General features: G+C 45.1%; 2 protein-coding genes across 3 annotated transcripts in view; one reads left to right on the forward strand and one right to left on the reverse strand.

Annotated features, from left to right (window-relative positions):
* Positions 1–24310, forward strand: LOC138975575 (uncharacterized). Of its 2 annotated transcripts, none has more exons than XM_070348296.1 (7): positions 1–1437; positions 5542–5767; positions 7426–7628; positions 16675–16934; positions 17764–17952; positions 19166–19387; positions 22597–24310. In XM_070348296.1, the coding sequence occupies exons 1-7, from the start codon at positions 1200–1202 to the stop codon at positions 22906–22908; spliced, it is 1650 nt and encodes a 549-aa protein (XP_070204397.1). In that variant the 5' UTR covers positions 1–1199; the 3' UTR covers positions 22909–24310. The 2 variants fall into 2 exon arrangements, with proteins under 2 accessions (XP_070204397.1, XP_070204398.1); XM_070348297.1 differs by lacking the exon at positions 1–1437 and adding an exon at positions 3685–4771.
* Positions 1–26215, reverse strand: part of LOC138975576 (notchless protein homolog 1-like) — a 60629-nt gene that overhangs the window by 16717 nt on the left and 17697 nt on the right. The window contains exon 10 of the mRNA XM_070348298.1: positions 25003–25138. Coding sequence (XP_070204399.1) covers positions 25003–25138 — 136 coding nt within the window. The remainder of the gene's footprint in view (positions 1–25002; positions 25139–26215) is intronic.

Consider the following 26215-nt stretch of genomic DNA (forward strand, 5'->3'; position numbering starts at 1 on the left):
ATGCTGACAGGGAAGCAAAATAGCTGTACAAAATGACGTGAGAGAGAAGTTGAACGGGTATCGGGCTATAAAGTAAGGTGTGGTGAAAACAGTCCTGCTCAGATAACGTTGACACACACAGGCTAAATCGGACACAACATTAGCAGCTGCTGATAAAGTGGTTTGTTTGTTGACCAGCAGTGCAGGCTCGCACTTGTAATACTGTGGTGACCTAGTTAGGACTCAACGCGTATTTGCATTTCTGGTTGCACCACCGGAGAATAATAACGCACACACCAGTAAAAACCGTTGGTCTTTTCTGGCGCAGTGCTTGGAGTGCGTGATAAATTTTCTGTGGTAACTAAATCTTGAAATCAGTCAATGGTGTACAAAGGAAAGTGCTGTTGTCGTGTATCAAACCTCTTGCGCAGACACAGGTTCGCCGCAACAGTACCATTGACCAAGCAAAGCTACACTCAATATAACCTGGACTTACGAGAACAGTCTATAACAAAATCGACAGCTGCAAGACACTGGATTCATCAGAAAAGCCGTGCTAATACTGTGAGTCTGTTCATCAGAGCGCTGTCCACTGGACGTACAAGAAAATCGTAAAAGCAGTGGTGACTACCTTACTACAGGTCACTAGACTTCATAGAAAACCTGTGCTAAAAGTGGCATTTTCTCAAAATATCGGCGAAGAACTTTCTGCAAAACAACAGTCCTGTAACCTTGACAGACTGAAATTTACAACCACTGAGGTGCTACTGTACACTGGAAACTGCAACAAGCTAAGAAGTCTGCCATCGTCTTTTCTGAGATTTTAAACTGCTCTGGGTTTGAAATAACGCTACGAAAGTGGATTTGTGGCTCTTTTCCAAGTCCTTTTGGCTCCCTGCGAAAGTGCCCTACATAATCAACAGGCAAGCTAAGCCACTATAAATCCCACTTTATCAAAATCCTCCCTGTTATTGACACACAACTGACGATATCAGAGAAGAGCCAATCCAAACTTCAGCAAAATCGAATAGGGACAAGCGCGACCTGCCAAGGTTATCTCCAGAAAGCGCGCTGTTCTGTGTTCCTCAAACACAGCATGAAAAACATTTAAGATAACGTGCAGTCCGCAATATACAGAGAAACGCGCTTTGTTCCTCCAATTTGAGTAAATCTTGAACCGTTTTGTGGTGATCGAAGATACCACACGTCGCCTGCACCCAATGGAGGAAGGGGGTACATACAGACCGAACGGCAGTTCGGTCACCAACGGAGGACAGTACAAGTCAAAGGGTGGCCGCAGTGAAGACATCGAAATGACACGGGTGGATGTGATACCCGCTGGGGATACTCGGGTGGATTCTGTGAAACCCAGTGGCAAAGATTCGTTAAAACCCAGTGGCAAAATTCGGGTGGTTACCGTGGAGACGCCGGATGATTATGACGATTCAGAATTTGACGGTAAGAGGTTGATTAACCCGTATCTGCAGAATACCGGACTATAACCAAATGCCTTATGAATGTATAGAATCATAAAAGACAATTTTGTCTACGAAAAAAAGGTTATGAGCGTTAAGCATGAAGGTTCGTTTCGTTCTTATCTGCAAAGATAAGGCCAGCTTGAGTACAAGCAAGTTCGATCAATACGTTTTTAGTTTGGTTGTTTGTTTGTTATAGTTTATTTTTACACCCCCGGTATAGGGGTGTGTATAGGATTCGGTCGATGTGTTTGTTTGTTTGTGTGTTTGTGTTCGCATATAGATCTCAAGAATGAACGGACCGATCGTCACCAAACTTGGTGAACAGGTTCTATACATTCCTGAGACGGTCCTTACAAAAATTGGGACCAGTCAAACACACGGTTAGGGAGTTATTGGTGGATTAAGATTCGACAAGGACTTATAGAGGGACATATTAATGGTCAAAGGGAAATAACCTTCTCAGTTGGTGGCAGTGAGAATGGTAAGGACGGGGGTGTTTTTCCTACCTCGGAGGAATTTCTTGTTTCTAATAATAATCATCATCATCATCATCATCGTCGTTATCATCATCGTCGTTATCATCATCATGTTGTTATATTGTGCACGGAAACGCCAGGACATGTTTCTTTGTTTAAAAACAAATGGAGGAGGCTAAGATGACTAAAATCAAGTAGCTGTGTCACGCCTACAAAAGCATCCCAAGTGACAAGACAAGAACGAGTTAGCGGAAGGACTTACAAGGAAAAAAGTCAGTCAACACAACACTCATGCTTGCACCACTGGGTCAGGTGCAACTCAATGCAAAGCAAACACACGACTATCATGTTTTTTAAATCACTGCAGACTGTGTGACTTTGCCGCGACGTGCCAGGCTACTAATGTTTCTAGAAAGAATAAAATAAAACACCTGAATAACTCGAGATAAGAGATTAGGTTACCATTGATTCAAAGCTGTCCTTGACAAGACAAGAGCAAAACACAGGGTGTGGTTTTTTTTCAGTTACAAACACAGGTATTCGGCATACCTGCTGAGGCCTTTTTATGACGGGAGGGGGAGGGACTGAAGTTAACACACACACACACACACACACACACACACACACACACACACACACACACACACACACACACACTGCACTTGGATAGTAAACAAAACTGTAGCCGAGCCAGTGTGACAAATAACAAAACGAGTTGTAATCTTAGATATGTGGGCAGTGCCCGAGAGAGAGAGAGAGAGAGAGAGAGAGAGAGAGAGAGAGAGAGAGAGAGAGAGAGAGAGAGAGACAGACAGACAGACAGACAGACAGACAGACAGACAGACAGAAATGCTTTCTCAAGTGTGACACTTAACAATACGGTATTCACCAATACTACAACAAAGGACAATGAAAGTCAGTGTTTGGTTGGAAGAGGGGGGGGGGGGGGGGGGGGGGGGGGTGTTCATGTTGCAACTTTTGCCAAGACGGATCGATCCCTTTATCATTAAATCAATTACGCGAAAAATAATCAACAATTAATTCATTATATCAATCAAGCAACCGTAAAAATGTCAAGTCAAAGATTTGTCTGTAAAGTATAACTAATCACAGCAACTTTTTGCCAACAAAAAACACCTAGTCTTTTGAAACATATGAGGCTTTCCAAAACCAATCAATCAAAACCAACGCCTTCTCCTCCTCTTCCCTTTTCTTCCCAATGATAACATCTGCATTATGCACAAATTTACATGCAACCACACCCCTAATACCCGTGATTTCCTTCGATCGAAAAACCGTACATCTAACCTAGTTGGCCCTACAGTATTTGCTCCGATGCCTGAGCAAACATCAAAGACAGCTGAGAACTCTCCTGGCAAATTCTACTCAAAATGATCTACACATGGATCACACCACAAAGTGGCTAAAATCAACAGTGACAGAGGGGAGAAAATAGACACTGGGCTTTGGCGAACTCTAAGCAACGACCACAACATTGTTATCTCTGGGCAAGGCTTGTTGGAAGGACGTTTAATTCCGTGCAGAGTTATCAAACTAGGACGTATTTAATCTGAAACAGGAAATTTATGTACAAGTACAATGGAGTATTTGCGCGGGAGATAGCCTTTTTGTATGCAAAGACAGGCGTGGATCACCACTTGCTCAAGGCAAACCTTTCTCACATGCAGTTACTGCGGTTAAGCTGATATCGGTATGAGAAAAAATTGAACCAGAAAATGTATTTTCAAGTACATATTATAGTATTTCAGCAAAAGGTACATAATTCTTGCAAAACGATAGGTGGATTGCTTGCTTGATGCAACACTTTTTGCGTATGTGGTTTATCTCTCAGCAAGGCTGGTTTGAAAGACGTGCAGAGTTATGAAACAAGTAAGACGGATTTAATCTGAACCAGGACATTTATATTATTATGTATACGTATCCTGGAGTATTTGCGCGGGAGATAGCCTTTTCGTGTGCAACGAAGGCCGTGGACTTTTAGCTCGAAGCAAAACTTGTTGCATGTCTGGTTTACCTCTCGGTAATACTGGTTGCAATGACGTTTAACTCAGGACACAGGAACTAAGCCAGATAAAATATGAACCAGGAAATTCAAATATTCAATGGAGTATTTGTGCGGAAGATAGCATTTTTGTGTGAAAAGATAACAGGAGTGGACGACCACTTGTTCAAAGCAAAGTTTTCCCTAATGTGGTTTATGCGGTTAGGCTAATTAATGGCTACAGACATAATTATTCTGAAACAGGAAATGTATGTTATGTGCAATGGAGTACTTGTGCAGGAGATAACAAATATGTGTGCAAAGGTGATCGGTAGACTTGCTTGAAGCACACTGTTTTGATTTGTGTGTGGTTTATGCGGTTAGGCTGTTATGGTTACGGACATATTCTCATCTAGGAAATCTATGTCCATGTTCAATTGGGTATTTGTGCAGGTGATAACATGTTTGTGTGCAAAGATAAAAGGTGGACTGTTTGCTTGAAGCAAACTTGTTTGAATGTGTGTTATGTGCGGTTAGGCTGATAGCGTGATGATGTGGTTATCGGATGTCAACAGATGATTACTGTACAACCGTTCAACAGCTCAGTACCTGTGCCTTTAAAAAAAAAAAATCGAAGGGTATGGCATCAGCTGTGTACGATATATGAGAACACCGATATTGCCTGAGAACAAAAAATAAACTTTAAAGGCCACAGCACGACAGCTGCATTTTCAAGCAAAGACTTAAAGTCACATTGTGTTTTGAAAGTGTCCTACCTCCAATGATGGGTTGCTGTGTACATTGCTTCTGCCCATGCCGGATTTATGACGATGACGGTAATAAGTTGCAGTATTAGAATAGCTAGATCTCTTTAAAGATATCTTCCTTCCTGTGAACACCATCTAATGTAACCCTCCCCATATATCTGACTAAGTTTTCTTTTTTATATGGAATAAGAGAATGCTCGCACTTTGACACTTTAAAAAAAAAATACACAGCCTGGCTGCTTCCTCAGTAAAATGGGATTTTTTCTTGCTGAACTAATTTTGCAGATTGACACTGAAATTAATTCTGCTAAAATTGTCTTCTGCGTCGCAGAAAGTAGCAGAGCCGTTGATTTTGGATAATCGTCCAAAAGAAAGGATGGGCTGACCTCATGTAAAATACTGGACAGAACCATGGTGGGTTTCACGATGGTTGCGAGGGAAGGAGGCTATCTTTACGATAATCACTCCGCAGTTCAGTTATCTATGTCGCATCATCTTCTTCCTTGCCGTTCCTTTCTTTACTCGTCCAATTATTCATTCCTTTCCTCACAGAAACGGATTTGCAAGATGGTTACACGTCAAGGAGGTTGTCTTTACGATAATCACTCCGCAGTTCAGTTATCTATGTCGCATCATCTTCTTCCTTGCCATTCATTTATTTACTCGTCCAATCATTCATTCTTCTCCTCACAGAAACGGATTTGCAAGACGGTTACACGTGCAGGAGGCTATTTTTACGATAGTCATTCCGCAGTAAAGATATCTATGCCGCATCATATTCCTCGCCATTCATTTCTTTACTCATCCACTCATTCATTTATACCTTTGCCGCCCCACAGAAACGGACCTGCCAACACACGTCAACCTGTGCTGCAAGAGCTGCACTCCACAGAAAAGCTACCCATGTCGCATCATTTTCTTCCTCATCATCCTCGGCCTTGACATCGCTGACCTGTTCAGCGATTGGCTGCTCTACGTTGACGTCAGCTTGGCGGAGGAAGGGCTGGTCTACGGACCCCCGGAGGATGCGGCGATATGGGCTCTGCTCGCTTTCTCCATCGTTGGGTAAGTGATATTCAGTTTCTGTCTTTGGGTTTTTTTGCATTTAAAGACACAGACTTTCTCGTGAAAACTGTGCGGCTCACCGTCTCAGATCTTGCCAGGCTTTTATATGGGATAAGACCATCCCTCCCTTTGGACACGTACCAAAACTCAACACCTTGACTGTTTGCTGTGGAGAATTGGGATTTTTTTTCCTTGGATTCATTTGTTAAAAAGCCACTCGTTGCTTGAAATATGAAATAATTCATCCTGCAATTCCAGCTGTGCACCGTGAGAGAGCTGTTCACTTTTCCTGTTCATGTGTGTTGTTGTTGTTGTTGTTTTTGTTAGCAGTCTCCCTCCTGATTTTACAAAGAAATAAAATTGACGAGAAGATTTCAAATTCAAAAATCAAAGAGACTGCCAACGTTCCAAAATTCAAAGTTCCAACAACCTACCTTTCTTGTTTTTGAGAAGATTTCAAACCCAATCTCCGCCACAACCCAAAAAATACTCAGGATGAAGATGGTCCTACATTGAGTCTGAAGTCGACTTTCTTTCTTTCTTTATTTGGTGTTTAACGTCGTTTTCAACCACGAAGGTTATATCGCGACGGGGAAAGGGGGGGATGAGATAGAGTCACTTGTTAATTGTTTCTTGTTCACAAAAGCACTAATCAAACATTTGCTCCAGGGGCTTCCAACGTAGTACAATGTATTACCTTACTGGGAGATTATGCAAGTTTCCAGTACAAAGGACTTAACATTTCTTACATACTGCTTGACTAAAATCTTTACAAAAATTGACTATATTCTATACAAGAAACACTTAACAAGGGTAAAAAGAGAAACAGAATCCGTTAGTCGCCTCTTACGACATGCTGGGGAGCATCATGTAAATTCTTCCCCCCTAACCCGCGGGGGGTGAAGTCGACTTCGCGCACTCTGTTTATCAAACCCTCAGTGCTAAAGCGCCGTGCAGCAATCTTCGCGAAGTATACTTGACACGACCCTCACAGAAAACAAGAAGAGCAAACGCTCGATCGAGTCACTTTCGCAGTTCTGAATATTATATGAGGCATCAGATGGACAGGAAGAAATTGCTATTCACAACACAATGCATACCTGAAGAATTCAAGACATACCTGTGACCTTGAAAAAGGTCAAAGGTCACCAAAGCAGACGTCAAAGTGTAGAGGTCACTGGGAGTCACGTTCACATAAAATTTGAGCCCGGTCACTTTTATAGTTTCCGAGAAAAGCCCAACGTTAAGTTGTGTGTTGCCGAACAGAAAAGGCTAGTTATCTCCCTTGTTTTTCTGATAACGTTCGTAAAAGGCTACAGATGTAAATACTTTGATGTAAAGAATAATCCTACAAAGTTTCAATCACATCCGATGAACTTTGTCAAAGATATAAAATGTCTAATTTTTCCTTTGACGCTGACCTGTGACCTTGAAAAAGGTCAAAGGGCAACGAAACCATCGTTAAAGTGTAGAGGTCATTGGAGGTCACGACTAAACAAAATATGAGCCCGATCGCTTTGATAGTTTCCGAGAAAAGTCCAACGTTAAGGTGGTGTCTACGGCCGGCCGTCGACAGACTAACACTGACCGATTACATAGAGTCACATTTTCTCAAGTGACTCAAAAAACCATCACCACGATCTTAACAAATCTTGCAGGTCCATCACGTTCGTGTTCGAGGGGGTCAACCTGTGGTGGGAGGTGTTCCGCAACAACCCCTGGCTGGACACGGACCTGGTGTCCGCAGTGACTATCTGGATCGAGGACCTGCCCCAGATCGCCATCAACGTCTACATCGCCATGTGCCGCGAGGACCCCATCAGTGTCTTCCAGCTCTCCAAAGCCTCGATTGTGCTGATGGGTGAGTTGGAGGAAGTGGGGGGGGGGGGGGGGGGGTGAATCAATCAATGACGCTTATATCGCGCATATTCCGTGGGTACAGTTCTAGGCGCTCTGCAGTGATGCCGTGTGAGATGAAATTTTATACGGCCAGTAGATTGCAGCCATTTCGGCGCATATTTACCTTTCACGGCCTATTATTCCAAGTGACACGGGTATAGGTAGACAATTATTAACTGTGCCTAAGCAATTTTGCCAGGAAAGACCCTTTTGTCAATCGTGGGATCTTTAACGTGCACACCCAATGTAGTGTACACGGGGGGAGGGTTCGGACACCGAAGAGAGTCTGCACACAAAGTTGACTCTGAAATAAATTTCCGCCGAACCTGGGATCGAACTCACGCTGACAGCAGCCAACTGAATACAAATCCAGCGCGCTACCAACTGAGCTATATCCCCGGTTGAAGAGAGAGAACGAACGAACGGTTAATTGCTTAGGCCGTCGGACCATTGCAAAGGTAACAGTGGGCGAGGTAAGGGAGGAGGGGGATGTGGGTCACGAACAAAAACGAAAAATTGAGAAAACCATGCCCAGGATTCTGAGACATTATTCAACCCGCAAGGGTAAAAGGAGAAACAGAATCCGTCAGTCGCCTCTTACGACATGCTGGGGAGCATCGGGTAAATTCTTCCCCCTAACCCGCGGGGGGTATGATCTTTCAATTTTCTTAATGCATTCAAAACTTCCTCTTGTGAAATCAGATTATTCAAAATACTGTCTTGCTCACCTTCATCGTAATTAAAACTTTCCACATTACTTTCATCTTTTTCAAACAGCTCTTTAAAATGTTGAAACCACACATCAACAGGCACATTGTTCGTAACACTTTTTCTTTTAAAAGACAGTTTTCGCATTGCGTCCCAAAAATCATGTTGATTATTTTCAGAGTCAATCAAGTACTGTATCATCGCATCATTATGTTCCTTTTTCTTCCTTTCCAGCAAGTGCTTATTATTCTCGCCTCGTTGTACAAAATGCAGTACGATCATCCGCATCCTTTGAGCCACAACATATCTCTAACATCTTCCAAACATTTTGCCTTGCTTTCCTACATTCTTCATCAAACCAGTCACCCATACTCTTCCTTTCATTCACAAACACTCTCTTCTTCATACATTGAGCATTCTGCTTAATACAGTCACAAAACATATGGACAGCATAGTCAATATTAACGTCAATCAGACTCATGGCATAACTCAACTTGTCCTGGCTATCATCTCCGTTCATAATCGTCGAAAACAGCTCTGCATTCGCACCATTCCATACAAATCTGTCAACCACACCTTCTGCTTTTACACGCTTATCATGACACACATTTTCTTTCAAAAATTTGGCAAAAAGTACAACTGGCATATGGTCTGACTCGATACGCTCCATAACTGACAGAGTGCTCGCAGCAGAAACTAGAGCAAACAAATCGTTCGACAACAAAAAGTAATCATTTACACTGCATCCGCATTACAAAATCGAAAATTTCAAAACTAAATTTTCATTTAATTAATATACTTACTCAACTCACATAAATGGCATTAACTTCAGTTCATTGCTAAGATATTGAAGTAGTACTCGACCCTGGTAAGGGGGGAAGTAACTCCCTAAGAAAAACAATCCGTAGTCAAGGACGGGAGTCACCTCCCCTACCGGTAACCCGCACATGCGCGGTCCTGCTACCGGCCGTCATTCCCCCACGGAAACACACACCTGTAACACATATAATGTTAGCGGGGATGGATGGGAGGGTATAAACGATGTGAGTTGAGTAAGTATATTAATTAAATGAAAATTTAGTTTTGAAATTTTCGATTCAATCACATATTCTTACCTCAACTCACATAAATGGCAGATTGCACATAAAGGCGGTGGGATACTCACATTAATCTCTTGGAAGTATCTGGCCTGCGGCAACCATAGCTGGGAGGCAGTTGGTACCATCCAGATGAGTGCTGGCAATGCCCCGGAGGTAGTAGCTGAGGAAGACATCATGAGTCGTCCAGTATGCAGCTTTGAGGACGTCTGACATCCTTCCAGACTTGAGGACAGCTAAGGAAGTTGCCCACGCTCAAGCCTCGTGCGTACGAGGTGATCGAGGAGGAAGGACTGACTGCCCCCCCCCCCTTTTTGTGTCTGCCACCACTGATAAGCATGCCTTATAAGTGTGGAAGACCATCTGAAAAGCGTGGTTTTTGCAAAGTCTTTATTTCGGGCTGAAATGATCGAAATAAACAACAACTTCGGAGCTGATGCTCGAAACGGAGCGGTGCGCGACAAGTAAGCCTTAAGCGCGCGTACCGGGCAGTTAGAAAAATCCGGATCGCCGGGGGCTAAAAAATGTCCCGGAGAGGCCGAATGGAAATGATCGGTGAAAGTGGACCAGGTTTTTGATTCTTGGCGAGAAAATCGGGACGGACACGCAGTGAAACCGAGCCGTCTCTTCCGAAAGTGATATCCCGGTCTAGGCCTGAGAGGCCGTGGATCTCACTGCCCCTCCGCGCGGAGGCGAGCAGTATGAGCATGAGAGTTTTGCGCGTAAGGTCAGAGAGACTAGCGTCTTGTAAAGGTTCAAAAGCACTAGAACGGAGAAATTCGAGTACTAGAGGAACGCCCCAAGCCGGGACAGAAGTTCTCTCCGTTGCAGAACTGAGGGCCGCGCCCTTTAGCACACTCACGATAACTCCCCCGAGGGAGATGGAGCGTCCAAGTTGCTTAAAAGTAACAGAGATGGCTGAGCGGCGAGCGCGCAAAGCGGACGCGGCGCGTCCCCGAGCGGAGAGCCATGCCAGATGGTTTGCGACCTGCATTGATCGCAGGGCGACCGGGACAACATTGTTAGCCGCAAACCATTGGGTCCAAGCCAGCCAGTGTGACTAGTAGACAGAGGAGGTGGCCTGTGAGCCTTCTGGCCTAAGTCCAAAAGCGAAACGGAGGCGCCTGAGCACCCCAGTGATCTCCGAACCCTCTCCAGGCGTGAGGATCCAGGCCCTCGGGGCGATGTGCAGAGTCCCCGTTCTGGGCTGGAAAAACTCCCCTCGCCGGCGGCCGAGCGAGATTGGCGGGCCGCTGGTGAGCCGCATGGGGTCCGGGAACTAATGCTGACTGGGCCAGCGCGATGCCACGAGAAGGAGATGAAGCCGCTCCAAGACGGCTTTAGGCTGAACCCTTCCGATGAGTGGAGTGGGAGGGAAGGCGTAAGCCTCTAGCCCTGCCCAGCCGATCGTCATCGCTTCGATCTGCCAAGCTTCCGGGCCCGGAAACAGACACAACGATCGGGAGGCGACGTGAAAATCTCGTGGCGAAAAAGACGACCATCGGACGCTCTGCCTGCGCCCAAAGAAGGAGGAGCGCCTGATGGGTGATGGTCCACTCCGTGTGGAGGATCTGGAAGGAACGGCTGATGACGTCGGCAAGGACGTTCATGCAGCCGGGCAGATAGCGAGCCGAGATCAGGATCTACGAAAGAGTCTCGCATGCTCGGCTGGACCACAGCCGAGATCGGGACCCGCCCTGTTTGTTGGAATAAGCAGAGACCGCCGTGTTGTCATAAAGAAACAACAAATGGGTGCCCTGGAAAGCGGAGAGAAAGTGATGAAACAGACGCCAAGGAGTGTTCATCCACTGAGGCGTGGTCTGCTGCAACCAGACCCCGAAACGGAACTGAGACGTCCCAGCCGTGTGACGTCGGATTCCAGACTGAACTGAGCGCCGCCTGAAAAGGGCGCGCCTGCAGTTTGTATAAACGACGTTGAGTGGGACGGACTGCCCACTCCCGTGAAATGAACACCATGCCTTGGTGCAACACCCCGGGGACAACCAAAATTCTGCCGTAAAGTCCCAAGAAGGGGTGGCCGAGAAACTCCTCTATAGCCTGCTTCCGCAGAAAGAGAAGGATTTCCGCCTGTAAAGTCTCCTGAGCGTCTGGGCTGACCGGAAACCGGAAGTTGGCCGGCGCCCTGGACGAAGGGGCTTTGCCTTCCTGCCCAGGAAGGCGGAACCCCGATCGAATCACCCCCATGCTCCATAGGCTGCTTGTCCGAGACAGCCAAGCTGGCAGGACCCGGAAGAGGCCGCCTGCTACCAAAAGGGTAGAGGCTGGGGGGGGTGACTGGATCGGGGGTGGCTCATTGGGGGTTGGGCGTGCGCCCAGACCCCCGCTTCCCGAAGGAAGGTTTACGCTGGTAAGGACGGGACCGTGACCCACCCCTACCTGCGCGAGACGACTGCTGCCCAGAAGAGCTGTCTGGCGCTGACGCAGAACTCCGTGGTTTGTTGCTGTGCTGCTTGAGAGCGAGTTCCGTCAGTTGCACCACATGTTGGTCACGAGTTTCCTCAGTTTGCTGCCGAAGGGCATCCAAAGAGCGTGACCCCAGCAACGCACCCTCTGAAAAGGGAGAGACTCTCAAAGAGTCTATGGTGGCCTTATCCGTCAGGCGAGAGCCGTTAAGAAAAGCCTCTCGCCTCCAGAATACCACCTGAGAGTAGAGCCGAGCAGCAAGCGTCATCTGACTGTCAGTGACCTTCGCAAGCGCCGCCAGGAGCATGGCAGCATCAGCCTCAATAGCATCGTCACGAAACCTAAAAGGCTCGATGGACGAAGCGATGGCTCTCGTGAGAGACCGGATGAGCGTTTCCGCTAAAGAGGTCAGTTCAAGGGAAGAACGCCCGCTTTCCTCCAGCCCGAGTAGACTCTGTTCCGTACAAACGGAAGTCCTATCTCGGCTATAACCATCCTGCCGCAAGCGAGCCAGTTCCGGAGTCACCGGAAGTGGAGCTGTGGGCAGCGAAAAAGAGGAGAGAAGAGAATGTGGCCTGCTAGGCAGCCGCGATCTTCTTGAGTTGGCTGGGAGGCCGCCGCCTGCCTGAGCCGAGGTTAACCAAGGCTGGGCAGAAGGGGGGGCTTCCCCATGAGCAGCCAAAAGAGGGTAGGGTGTGTTAGCGTCCGCCAACACCTGAGCCATCACAAACGGGACGGAAGGAGATTCCATGAAACGGAACTTCGCCCTCGTGTCCCCCGCGCCCGCAAAGTCTGCCAAAGCAGAAGGAGGGGGTGCGACAACAGTAGAGTCGGCGGAGACACCCTCAGGGAAGTACCGTGAGGTTATCTCCGCAGCCAACTCCAGAGTAGGGCCCAGCTTATTGGGAATCCGTAAGGGGGTAACGGATTCGGAACGATCCTCATCCCCTTCCTGTTCCTCTCCAAAACCTTCCTGATCTCCATCAGAAGGAGGGTCCGGTAAACCGGAAACCCACCCGTCCACGGAAGCGGAAGTGGCTAGAGTCGGTTGAACAATAGACGGAAGCGCCGCAAACTGTCCACCAACAGCACCGCCGACAACCGGAACCGCCGCGGCGGAACCGGAAGTCGGGGCCGGAAGTCGATGCGTAACCAGGGACGGGATAGCAGGGACACTGCCACCGGAACCACTAGCCCGCTGTCCTCCACCGGAAGTGCCTGCCACAGCACAACCGGAAGTCGAGGATGACAATCCGCGGGCAGGCCCGACCGGAAGCCCCGAGGGGCAACCAGAGGAGCCTACCCCCTGCGAACTCCAACCAGGAACGGCGGCAGCCGAACCAAGAGCTACAGGTCGATGACCGCCGACAGAATCTTGTAGGCCAGAACTGGGCAAACAAGACGCTGCTGCCTGCCCCCCAGAGGCCGGGACAGCCGAAACTGATCCCAGGGGGGCAGGCTGGCGCGCTACGCCGCTCCCTAGCGCACCCGCCACGTGATGGACGGTGTACTGCCGGGGAGGAGCCGTCTGCGAACCCGGCGACGCAAGAGCGTAACCCGGGCCCGCAGGCAAGTGTGAGCCCCCAAAAAGATGGGGACTCCCACAAACGCCGCCCAACGCCGAAGCGCTGGAACCGGGCGGCGCTAAGGCCGCGAACCCCCCTGACAAGGCAGGGGAATCCGCAACCGAACCAGAAAAATCCGGCCCGAGATCAGCCGACGTGATCGTCGCGGACGGCCGCAGCCGAGAAAGAGAAGCCACCCCCCCCACGCCAGGCGGGAGGGGAGCGACAGGCCTTTCAGCCGAATGTAAGGCAACTAGGTCATGTTTCAGAGTGGCAAACATAGCCAGAATTTCTTCCCGCGACACGGACTCGCTAGACCGTGGCGTCTGCGAGCGCGAGAGAGGAGGAGAAGAACGTTCCCGCGTAGGGAAAACCGGTGACGGTGACGTAGAGTCGAGCGACACCCGTTCTGTCTTCTTAGTCACCGGGTCAGTAACCAGAATTAAAGAAGTAGGCTGTGAAGAAGACACAGAGGCACGCGTCTTTGATTTAGACTTAGACTTGTCTTTATCCTTCTCTTTTCCCGGTGAAGAGAGTAGGGAAACAAGTTTGCCCTTGCTTTTTGAGTTTTTGTCCGCCATTTGCAATATCGAACACGCGCACGTGGAGATGAATTACAACAGCGAAAATACTCAAACGAACGAAAAAACTCGAACGAACGCAGCGAAGAGATAGTGAAACGATCTTACCTAAAGATAGCAACGCAAAGACCAGGGTCAAATGGCCTTCCACGAAAGGCCAAGGCAAAAAAATATGCCGGAGTACAACAACACGTCTGTGCAGTAGTGTTGAAGTGGGTGGAATGACGGCCGGTAGCAGGACCGCGCATGTGCGGGTTACCGGTAGGGGAGGTGACTCCCGTCCTTGACTACGGATTGTTTTTCTTAGGGAGTTACTTCCCCCCTTACCAGGGTCGAGTACTACTTCAATATCTTAGCAATGAACTGAAGTTAATGCCATTTATGTGAGTTGAGGTAAGAATATGTGATTGAATGTAAGTAAAACGCCCCTCTTCATCACCTGTCATGACACCATTCAAAACAGACAGATCTAGCGCTGTGCACATATTTAACAAACGCTTTCCATAACTATTTAAAACCTTGTCTTCAGAGCATCTGTTGTCGCACACGACGTGGCTTTTATAAAGCGAATCCACAACATTTTCATCAAGTACAAAAGTCTGCGAAACATTGGAGATCCTGCTGTTTAAATCACCCGCGACAATCACATACGTATCATTCATACTTAGCATGCAATCAGTTATACATTCTTCCAGCATGCTTATTCCATTATCACAATCAAAAACAGTGTAATATGGAGATCCTTCTGGTGGTACGTAAGCACACACAAACAGGATATCTTGCCAAACACGCTCTTATCAATAACACAAGAAGAGCAAACGCTCGATCGAGTCACTTTCGCAGTTCTGAATATTATATGAGGCATCAGATGGACAGGAAGAAATTGCTATTCACAACACAATACAGATGTAAATAATTTGATGTAAAGAATAATCCTATAAAGTTTGAATCAAATCCGATGAATAGTTTCAGAGATATGATATTTCAATTTTTTTCCTTCAAGACATACCTGTGACCTTGAAAAAGGTCAAAGGTCACCAAAGCAGACGTCAAAGTGTAGAGGTCACTGGGAGTCACGTTCACATAAAATTTGAGCCCGGTCACTTTTATAGTTTCCGAGAAAAGCCCAACGTTAAGTTGTGTGTTGCCGAACAGAAAAGGCTAGTTATCTCCCTTGTTTTTCTGATAACGTTCGTAAAAGGCTACAGATGTAAATACTTTGATGTAAAGAATAATCCTACAAAGTTTCAATCACATCCGATGAACTTTGTCAAAGATATAAAATGTCTAATTTTTCCTTTGACGCTGACCTGTGACCTTGAAAAAGGTCAAAGGTCAACGAAACCATCGTTAAAGTGTAGAGGTCATTGGAGGTCACGACTAAACAAAATATGAGCCCGATCGCTTTGATAGTTTCCGAGAAAAGTCCAACGTTAAGGTGGTGTCTACGGCCGGCCGGCCGGCCGGCCGGCCGGACGGCCGGCCGGACGGCCGGCCGGCCGGCCGGACGGCCGGACAGACTAACACTGACCGATTACATAGAGTCACTTTTTCTCAAGTGACTCAAAAAGCATACACATTTGCACAAAGCACATTCACTTCACAAATTTTAGGAACGAATTCATTCCTAACAAGACATAAAATCCCTCCCGATCTACGTCCATGTTTTGTGAACTTTGTTGCTGATTTGCAAAAAAACAGAATATCCTGTAAAAACATTCATCTCAAAATGTTCCATATGTGTCTCGACCAAACAAATGAAATCGAAAGTACCAACAAAAGAAATAAACTCTCCGTCTGTTAACTTAGACATCAAACCATTACATTCCACTGCAGAAAAGAGAGAGAGAGAGAGAGAGAGAGAGAGAGAGAGAGAGAGAGAGAGAGAGAGAGATGTTGAATGTTTTCAAACTATATTAGACTTCCCTTGCGCTCCTTTCTGAGGCAGAGTGGTGAGTATTAAAGCAACGAAAGAAAGAAAACAAAGACAGGCAGACTTCATAGACTGATGAGGGTCCACTCGTGACTCCCGTTGTTAGTGAATAATGGAACAACTCTTTGACGGGAGACAGAGATGGCAGTGGGAGAGAGAGAGGGGGGGGGGGGGGGGGACCAACAGTGAAAGAGAAAACATGAGCCAAATAAACATGTTTCCTAGACACAGCATCTCCTCTTCATTGTTGTATTCAAGATCCCACTAAACAAGCCACCAGTGACCAAGTGGAGGTCCTTTGTCATGCCAACCGGCGTAACGGGCAGTAAGTAAGTAAGTAAGTAAACAAGCCACAAACGTGTATGATGTACATGTATCACCATTTTGAAGAGACACACTCATCCTGAACTCAGGTCAAAATGATAGTCGTGGAGCGATGATGATCAGAATGGAGACACACTATGACTTCCAGGCTCTCTAAAGCTTCTAAGTGTGCCCCGCACTGTGCATGGCATGTGAAAGACTTTGGTCATTTTGCCAAAAGATCGCAGGTGGCTGATAACAGCCAAACATGCCTGCAACCGAGTAGCGCGACTCTGTTGCTGCTCGCTTTCCATTGGGAGGAAGCGACCAGAATTTACCAGAGATGGGATACATAATGGAAATGAGAAATTGTCACAAGTTACACCGTGTCTTTCAGGCCTGATGGTACGCATCGTCATCAGCTTGGTGAAGTACTGCAACAAGGCCTCTCTGCGCGAGGCCAGGCTCAAGACCAAAGAGTCCTCGCGGCACGTGGCCTACAGGGTATTCATCATGCTGGGCCTGCTCATCAACTCTGCCTGCGCCATCACCGTCTTCATCTTCACGCAGACCCAGCGTGACATGAACGGCAAGGTCATCTTCCAGGTGCCCACCACCGTCTTTGAGGACAAGTACAACGACCAGCGCTACTTTCAGGTGAGTTTGGTTTAGAATTAAAAGACAAAGTGTGCAACATTCGTAAATTTCTGTTTGAATTTCTAGTCTGTGTGGATGGCTATAAATTACAATGGACTTCGAAAATTGATGGCCTTGTTGTTCGAATTTACATTTCCGATGAATACAGTGTTATCCTCATCAGCGCTACTTTCACGTAGGTTGGGTTTAGAGTGGAAAAAACCTCAAGATCCATACAACTTCTGTTTAAATTTTTAGTCAGGTTGGGTGGCTATAAATTACAATGGATTTTCAAAAGAGTTGGCCTTATTTTTCAAATTCATAGTCCCGATGAATACAGTTATCCTCGTGTGGTTTTATTTTCTGTTTGTATATTATACCAGGTTTTGAGATGTATAACGATACACTATGAACGTAATACATGTTCTAGACATGCTTTAACTGTTTCTCGTGACCTTAATGTTTCAACAGTATGAACATGCTTACCAATATCTCATACGGTATAATAAATCCATCGTCAAAACGATTCAGAGGCCCAAACTATTTGAAATCCTCACCCAATAAAAAGAAAAACTGCAAAACAAGCACATCTCATCGTTACTGAGGCCCCGTTCTTCAGTCATTGACAAATACTTTTTTGATCTGCCGCATTGGTCTGACCCCTGGCCTGTCGTCTGTCTCATTGTTTTAACCTGTAGGGGTCATCTGAGCATCAATTTTCTTACCAGGCGGACTAAATACAGGACATTATTTTCAATCCCGGGTCCAATTGACTTTTTGTCCTCTGAAGCTGAGACCAAAACTGCCATCATGCATGGTTTGACGTCAACTCCCTCCTATCTATTTTCAGAACGTGAGTGTTTTCATTCACCACCCGGACTTTGATGCATCCACCCCGAATGAAACGACGGGGTACGAGGCCAACTGGGTACGCTTCATGACCATCAATGACATCCGCAACCAGGAAGACCTGGACATCAGTTACAACTACATCTACGAGAAGACCACCACCCACCTCAAAATGGCGCTGTTTACCAAGGTGTGTCACCCTTCGTTGACCACACTAAATTCAGGCTTCAGACAACAATCAGTACTTTTTTATTACTAACAAAAACAGAGAAAACCAGGACAATAACAAAGGAGTGAGTCTTAAAGCAGAGGTAAATTATTATTTACAAAGGTTATATGAATATTGTAAAATCCAATAACAGCATGAAGATGCAGGTGTAGTCAAAGATCCGTTTACAAGTCATGTGAACTATAACCAGAAAATCCTAAATCCTATGAAAGAATGAAGATCTGGGTTTAAGCCATGATCAGTATACAGAGGACCCAACAGGCAACACCCCCCCCCCCCCACACACACACACACACACTTAAGACCTCCAAAAATCTGAGCAAATCAGGTCTTAAAATCCGGCACGGTTGGCCTAGCGGTAAGGCGTTCGCCCCGTGATCGGGAGGTCGTGGGTTCGAACCCGGGCCGAGTCATACCTAAGACTTTAAAATTGGCAATCTAGTGGCTGCTCCGCCTGGCGTCTGGCATTATGGGGTTAGTGCTAGGACTGGTTGGTCCGGTGTCAGAATAATGTGACTGGGTAAGACATGAAGCCTGTGCTGCGACTTCTGTCTTGTGTGTGGCGCACGTTATGTCAAAGCAGCACCGCCCTGATATGGCCCTTCGTGGTCGGCTGGGCGTTAAGCAAACAAACAAACAAAAAGGTCTTAAAATCGGGGGTTGTCTTGATACAGAGGTAAATTTACAGTGGTTATGAACAGAACATCTCAATATCTTAGAAGGGGGGGGGCGGATCTTTCTTTCTTTATTTGGTGTTAAACGTCGTTTTCAACCATGAAGGTTATATCGCGACAGGGGAAGGGGGGAGATGGGATAGAGCCACTTGTCAATTGTTTCTTGTTCACAAAAGCACAAATCAAAAATTTGCTCCAGGGGCTTGCAACGTAGTACAATGTATTACCTTACTGGGAGAATGCAAGTTTCCAGTACAAAGGACTTAACATTTTTTACATACTGCTTGAATAAAATCTTTACAAAAATTGACTATATTCTATACAAGAAACACTTAACAAGGGTAAGAAGAGAAACAGAATCCGTTAGTCGCCTGGGTAAATTCTTCCCCCTAACCCGCGGGGGGTAGGGGGGCGGATCCCATTGTATTTACCTTATTGTATTTGGTACTGATACCGTTTTGTATCAATCACCTTCACTCTCATTTGTTTCACATGCACAGCAAGACAAGGTGGGGAAGAAGAAGCAAGGCAAGTGGAGGATATCGGAGTGCTATCAGATGGAGTGGGCGACTCGAAACATAGACATAGTCAGCAACGCCACCTGCAGCGGGACCACCTTCTTCACTTCTAGCGCCATCAGCGTCTTCATCACCTTTTCCTTCACCCCTCCAGACCACGTTTTCCGCAAACTCATCTTCGGGGACATCAGATTCAACAGCAAGGTAATGTCTAAGTAGCTAGTGAGCTTTGAATTAAATTCACAATGTTGTCCTCTAAACTCATCTTCAGCGACATCAGATTCAACAGCAAGGTATAATGTCTACGAGCTGGAGAGCTTTGAAATACACAATGTTGTCTGCAAACTCATCTTCGGTGACATCAGATTCAACAGCAAGGTTGGTTGGTTGGTTGGTTTTGGGGTTTTAATGTCCCTTCAGCAGATGCTAGCTGCTATTCGAGACTGATGCAGTTATTTTCTTTTTCACTTCACATGGCAAGTTTTACGTTTCAGACTATTTACATTCAGATCTATCACTGTAAAAGAAGGTTCTAAAAATTAATCACTATCACTTCTGGTACTTCAAATCTTGTAAAAAATCTTGATCTCTTTTAAAAAGTTAACAAGAAGGGCAAAGCCCATACGACTCACATGCTTTACACATTTGTCCTACCAAAATACATGTGACCTTGACCCAAGACCCAAGGTCAAGGTCATCCAAGGTCATGCAACACAAAGCTGTTAATTCAAGACATAGGAAGTACAATGGTGCTTATTGGCTCTTTCTACCATGAGATATGGTCACTTTTAGTGGTTCACTACCTTATTTCGGTCACATTTCATAAGGGTCAAAGTGACCTTGACCTTGATCATATGTGACCAAATGTGTCTCATGATGAAAGCATAACATGTGCCCCACATAATTTTTAAGTTTGAAACAGTTATCTTCCATAGTTCAGGGTCAAGGTCACTTCAAAATATGTATACAATCCAACTTTGAAGAGCTCCTGTGACCTTGACCTTGAAGCAAGGTAAACCAAACTGGTATCAAAAGATGGGGCTTACTTTGCCCTATATATCATATATAGGTGAGGTATTGAATCTCAAAAACTTCAGAGAAAATGGGAAAAATGTGAAAAATAGCTGTTTTTTAGGCAACATTTATGGCCCCTGCGACCTTGACCTTGAAGCAAGGTCAAGATGCTATGTATGTTTTTTGGGGCCTTGTCATCATACACCATCTTGCCAAATTTGGTACTGATAGACTGAATAGTGTCCAAGAAATATCCAACGTTAAAGTTTTCCGGACGGACGGACGGACGGACGGACGGACGGACGGACGACTCGGGTGAGTACATAGACTCACTTTTGCTTCGCATGTGAGTCAAAAATCGTGTCTGGGGGGAACATCCCGGATTTAACAGCAAGGTAATGTCTAAGTAGCCAGTGAGCTTTGAAATACACAATTTTGTCCTCTAAACTCATCTTCAGCGACATCAGATTCAACAGCAAGGTATAATGTCTACGAGCTGGAGAGCTTTGAAATACACAATGTTTTCCTATAAACTCATCTTCGGCAACATCAGATTCAACAGCAAGGTATAATGTCTACGAGCTAAAGAGCTTTGAAATACACAATGTTTTCCTCTAAACTCATCTTCAGCGACATCAGATTCAACTTAAAGGTTTAATGTCTAAGTGCTGGAGAGCTTTGAAATGCACAATGTTTTGCTCTGAACTCAACTTTGGCGACATCAAATTCAACATAAAGGTAATGTTCGGGAGCTGGATAGCTTTGAAATACACAATGTTGTCCTCTAAACTCATCTTCGGCGACATCAGATTCAACATAAAGGTATAATGTCTAAGAGCTGGAGAGCTTTGAAATGCACAAAGTTTTCCTGTCTGTTGTGAGCTGCGGGTTACATTATGGCCTGTGTCTTTACTGACATTCATGAAGGTCACCAAGTTTGGCTAAGAGAAGGCAGCAATTAGATCGGCAGCCTTTAAATAGAGAATGCCGTTTTGTCCAGTGTCTTGTACTCATTTACTCATGATATGGCCAAAGAATGGGCAATAGTTAGTTAAGTTAGTTGTTGCTTTTTGGGTCCAGAGAATGTGCAATTCATAAAGAGAAACATCCTATACCTAAAGCATAACTTAAACTATCCTTGGCACAAAGGGTCAAAAATCCTCAAAATAAGGCCTTAAAAGAATAAGCCCTTATTTTCAAAATAAGGCCTTATTTTTGGAAATAAGCCCTTATTTTCGAGAAATAAGGCCTTATTTTGAAAATAAGGCCTTAAATCTCTATAGTCATTAAAAATGAGGGCGTAAAGAAATAAGGCCTTATTTATTTTAAGACCCTGATAAAATAAGGCCTTATTTTCGATAAGGCCTTAGGAAAATAAGGCCTTAAGAAAAATAAGCCCTTAAAAAAATAAGGCCTTACAATAATAAGGCCTTACAAAAATAAGGCCTTATTTTTCTGCGCATCACTACTGCTCACCCTAATAGCAGCACACAATAACTTAATGACACATATAGACGACAACACACACACACATACACTCATACGCACGCGCACACTCACGAACGCACATATGCGCGTGAGCGTGAAAAAAGAGATCATGAATGGAACAAGAGAAAACATTTCCAAACGATAAACATGACACTGGTTGAAATCGGTTGTCGCACCTGGACTCTCCTGTACACCTGTACCAACCCTAACGCATTTGCAAACACACACACACACACACACACACGCACGCACGCACGCACACACACACTCATGCACACACACACACACACACACCCTCTCTCTCTCTCCCTCTTTCTCTCTCTGTCAGTCCGTCCGTCAGTTCGTTCGTCTGTCTATCTGTCTATCTGTCTGTCAGTCCGTCTGTTTGTCTGTGTCTCTTCTCTCTCTCCCTCTCTCTAACGTCGCTCTCTCTGTGTACCAGCATACAACTGAGAGGAGAAAAAAATAAGGCCTTAAAAGAAATAAGGCCTTAAGAAAATAAGGGCTTATTTTTTTTATGGGCTTATTTTTTTAAGGCCTTATTTTTTTAAGGCCTTATTTCCAATATGACCTTAGAAAAATAAGGCCTTATTTCTCGTAAGGCCTTATTCTGAAATAAGGCCTTAAAAAAACAAGGCCTTAAAAAAATAAGCCCATAAAAAAAGAAGCCCTTATTTCCTGAAATAAGCCCTTATTCATTTAAGGCCTTATTTTTGGGATTTTTGACCCTTTGTGTCAAGGATATTAAACAAAACCTGACGTTAAACAGTCTTCACTTCCTTCTTCGGTGGAAATCACAGATCTTTAAATAAGTTTGCCGTTTTCAGCAACTAAATGAGCACCCCCCCCCCCCCCTCCCTCCGATCCATCAAACCATCTTCTACCCCCAACTTTCACTGTTCACTCCACAGTTTCGAGAATCCAACGGCACGTGCAAGGAGTTTGCGAACTTCACAGACAGTGTGGGCAACAACGTCAACATTCCCACCATCCACTACTACCGCGTCAACTCCACCATCGCCACCAACAACACCGCCGGCCACCACATGCTGATAGAGGGGGGACGACCCCGCTTCTACCACAACGACGGCGTCGACATGGAGGATATCACCAATGTGTGGAAGACGGGTTGGGGCAGGTGTGAAAGTTCCGGCAGCATGGCGCCTCACCTGGAGAGGGAGATCCCAACGGAATGTTCCAACATTCTGTCACATGTAGGGTGATCGGGGGAGAGATTTGCGAGGGGGGGGGAGGGGGGGAATGGGGGTGGGGATGCGGATTAGAGCATCAGACAAGCACACCTTGAAAGGGAAATCCCGGCTGGTTATTCCAATATTCTGTCACATGTGGGGTGATCGGGGAGAGGTGTGCTGGGGTGTGGTGCAGATGAAAATAAATGTCTACAACCACACCTGAAGAAAGACCGATCCCCTCTGAGTGTTGTGACGGGGGACAGGTGTGTTTCAAGGGTGGGGTTGGGTGGTGGCTGGTGCACAAGGGAGAAAATCATAGCACGGGTATACATCAGGTGCAAATGACTGAAAGTCTTCCAGAGCCATCTATACAATGTGTTGGTTTCTCTTCCTTGCCAAATACATGTCTTCTTCTAACAGCTTCCTGGCACAATGCTGATCAAATTGTCAGAACTCTGGCTTTGGGCATTGCCACATACACCCATGAGAGAGGGAAAGGTGAGCGTGTGTGTGTGTGTGTGTGTGTGTGTGTGTGTGTGTGTGTGTTTAAATGAGTATCTGTCATAAAGACAGTAAGAGAGACACAGGGTCAGTAAGATACTGTTTTACTGAGAATTCAGGTCAATATATTTACGTCTTCTCTCTGTCACTTGTAATATCTATTAAGAACTGAATTATCACACAGAACAAAAGTGTAACATGATTCTGCTCTAAAATTATTTCTTCAAGCAGCTGATGTGATGAAACCTTCAAGCCCAACTGTGATAGGCTAGTAGCTGAACTGTACATATGTTTATATCATCCTGAGTATTAAAATAACATTGTGGTCATGATTAATTTTAGCACTCGCATCATCAGGTTTTGTTCTTATTACTTCTGTTATCTTTATCTACATTACTGATAAAAGTTTTAAGGATAATTGTGATGGGGAATGAACGGTGATATTATGCCCCTTGGAACTTACCCTGATGATGTTTCTTTCATCAGCACTGATTGATATTAAGAATAAAGAGTGTTCTAGAAAATCAGTAAAACATTCCATAAGGTATGCTAAAAAGAATAGAATAGCGGTATATTATCGGAAGGATCTGTACAGAGCTGTGCATTTGTGTGTGTGTGTGTGTGTGTGTGTGTGTGTGTGTGTGTGTGTGTGTGTGTGTGTGTGTGTGTGTGTGTGTGTATGAGAGTGTCTTTCCTACTACTGTTAATCAGCTGACCAGAGAAAAATGTGATAGTATTTTAAAAGGTATTTGTACATTCAGTTTAATACTGAGGTTGGTGAGTAATTTATCTACTTCAAATGCTTACTGGTCTGTGTGTGTGTGTATTACAAATGTTATGTCCAAGTACCATCCACATAATTATGTACATAAATGAAATCCTTATGTTGTAAATAAAGAAATAAAGCATGGAAGTTTGCTTCAACATTGTCCTCTGGGTGTTTCTGGGTGAGTTTACATGCTTGTCTCCATGTGTGTGTGATGTGTGTGATATATGCAGGAATGTGTGTGACTGTGAGCATTATATTTATGTAATTGTAAGTGTGAATGTGTGTGTATGCGTGCCCCTGCACCTTCTTTACAAATATGACAGCATGGTGCTAAAGAATTAAGCCATTCACTCACTACATTCTTTTCCCCCGAAATCGGCGTATGCTGCCTAAATGGCGGGGTAAAAACGGTCATACATGTAAAAATCCACTCGTGCTAAAAACATGAGTGAACGTGGGAGTCTAAGCCCATGAACGAAGAAAGAAAGAAAGACTACATTCTTTGATTGACAAAGAATAAAATAATAATAATAATAATAATAATACGAGAATTTATAACGCGCACATATCTCACCACAAGGCGACTCAAGGCATTTAAAAAAAAGAAAGAAAGAAAGGAGAGGACACAAATGACAAAAAGACAAGACAGGATGCAACATTAAGAGCGAAGACACAAATAAATTCAGTACGGTAATTTTAAAACACAGATAAAAGTAAAGACAAAGAGAACAAAACAAACAAAAAATCAAAGACAGGAGAAATTAAAGAAAGACAGAAACAGATCAATAATTCACACACACACACACACACACACACAAATATATATAAACAACACAAATGCTTTCAACACTCACGTGAATCTGTGACTTCGGCCTTGACTAGCTTAGCCTCCGCAGGGTCGTAGGCACCAGTACGCATGACATAATCTGTGTTGATGGCCAGCGTGTTCACCCAGTGTGCATGACCCTCCAGTGATCGACACAACACACCCTGCAATCACATGATAATAATGAGATAAACACATGCAGGCATCCAATACAGGCATTGTATTAGAAGTGGAAATGCATAATGATGTGTGTGGGCTGTCTCTGCATGTCAAACATTTCAAGATTGTGACACTGGAAATAAGAACGAAAACTACAGCAAAAATTATAAACAAACAAAACACAAGTGACATGCGACCAAACAAACAAATGTACAGCTAACGCATACGAAATATCAGCCCTGAAAGTGGCGAGTATTTTACTCGCCATGGCCTGTAGAAACATTTAACTGGCGAGTAGAAATGTTAATCTACTCACCAATTGCGAGTAAAGTTGCTGAAACTAAGTGAAACAAATGGTTGGTTTGGCGAGTAAAATTTGCTCTCTGGCGAGTAAATTTTGAGAAGCACCAGCCAAAGGCTAGTGCACCATTGTTTGGACTTTCAGGGCTTGATATGGATTTACAAAACGACCTTGCCCATACCACTTTGGACAAAACCAATACACACACACACAGCATAAAAAAAACTAAAAATTGAGAGAGAAAAAACAAAAACCGAACTGCCCTATGAGCGTGCCTTGAATGCTTACTGTACGAGAAGCAGATAATTCCGTGCTTGGAATCTCAAAAACTTAAGGCGTACCATGATATGGTCTGTCTGTTTATCTAGATATGTCTGTCATGCAGTCTGTCGACCAGTCTATCAATACTTTCCATAGCTCCCCATATCTCATGCTCATTTTGACTACCGTACTTTGTACTTTCCGGGAAGCGCGTGTATGAAATACGAAAAAAATCAAAGAGACCGCCTGAGTACCAGTCAAACAACTTGTGATAATGCATGTTTCAGCTACTAGGTACTACCCTGGCCAAGTTTCCTCTCAAGACATCAAAGAGACCGCCCCATAGGTTAAACTCGGTCACTGACCCCGGTGCAGGAAGTGTTTCCTCTCTCAGATCTATGACAGGGGAACCACCTCTCATAGCAAAAACTGGGTCATTGACCCCTGGGAAGAAGGTCAGTGTCTAAACAAGGCAACCCAGCTATCACAATGGACCTGCCTTTGATTTCGCTGCACACAC

This window comes from Littorina saxatilis, linkage group LG9, assembly GCF_037325665.1.
Source record: "Littorina saxatilis isolate snail1 linkage group LG9, US_GU_Lsax_2.0, whole genome shotgun sequence".
NCBI lineage: Eukaryota > Metazoa > Mollusca > Gastropoda > Littorinimorpha > Littorinidae > Littorina > Littorina saxatilis.

Bases quoted from the DNA above. Each gene is read 5' to 3' on its own strand.
- LOC138975575 (XM_070348296.1), top strand. From the start codon at position 1,200: ATGGAGGAAGGGGGTACATACAGACCGAACGGCAGTTCGGTCACCAAC. The intron at 5,768-7,425 runs GTAAGTGATATT...CAAATCTTGCAG, and splicing joins CTCGCTTTCTCCATCGTTGG to GTCCATCACGTTCGTGTTCG. The intron at 16,935-17,763 runs GTGAGTTTGGTT...ATCTATTTTCAG, and splicing joins ACGACCAGCGCTACTTTCAG to AACGTGAGTGTTTTCATTCA.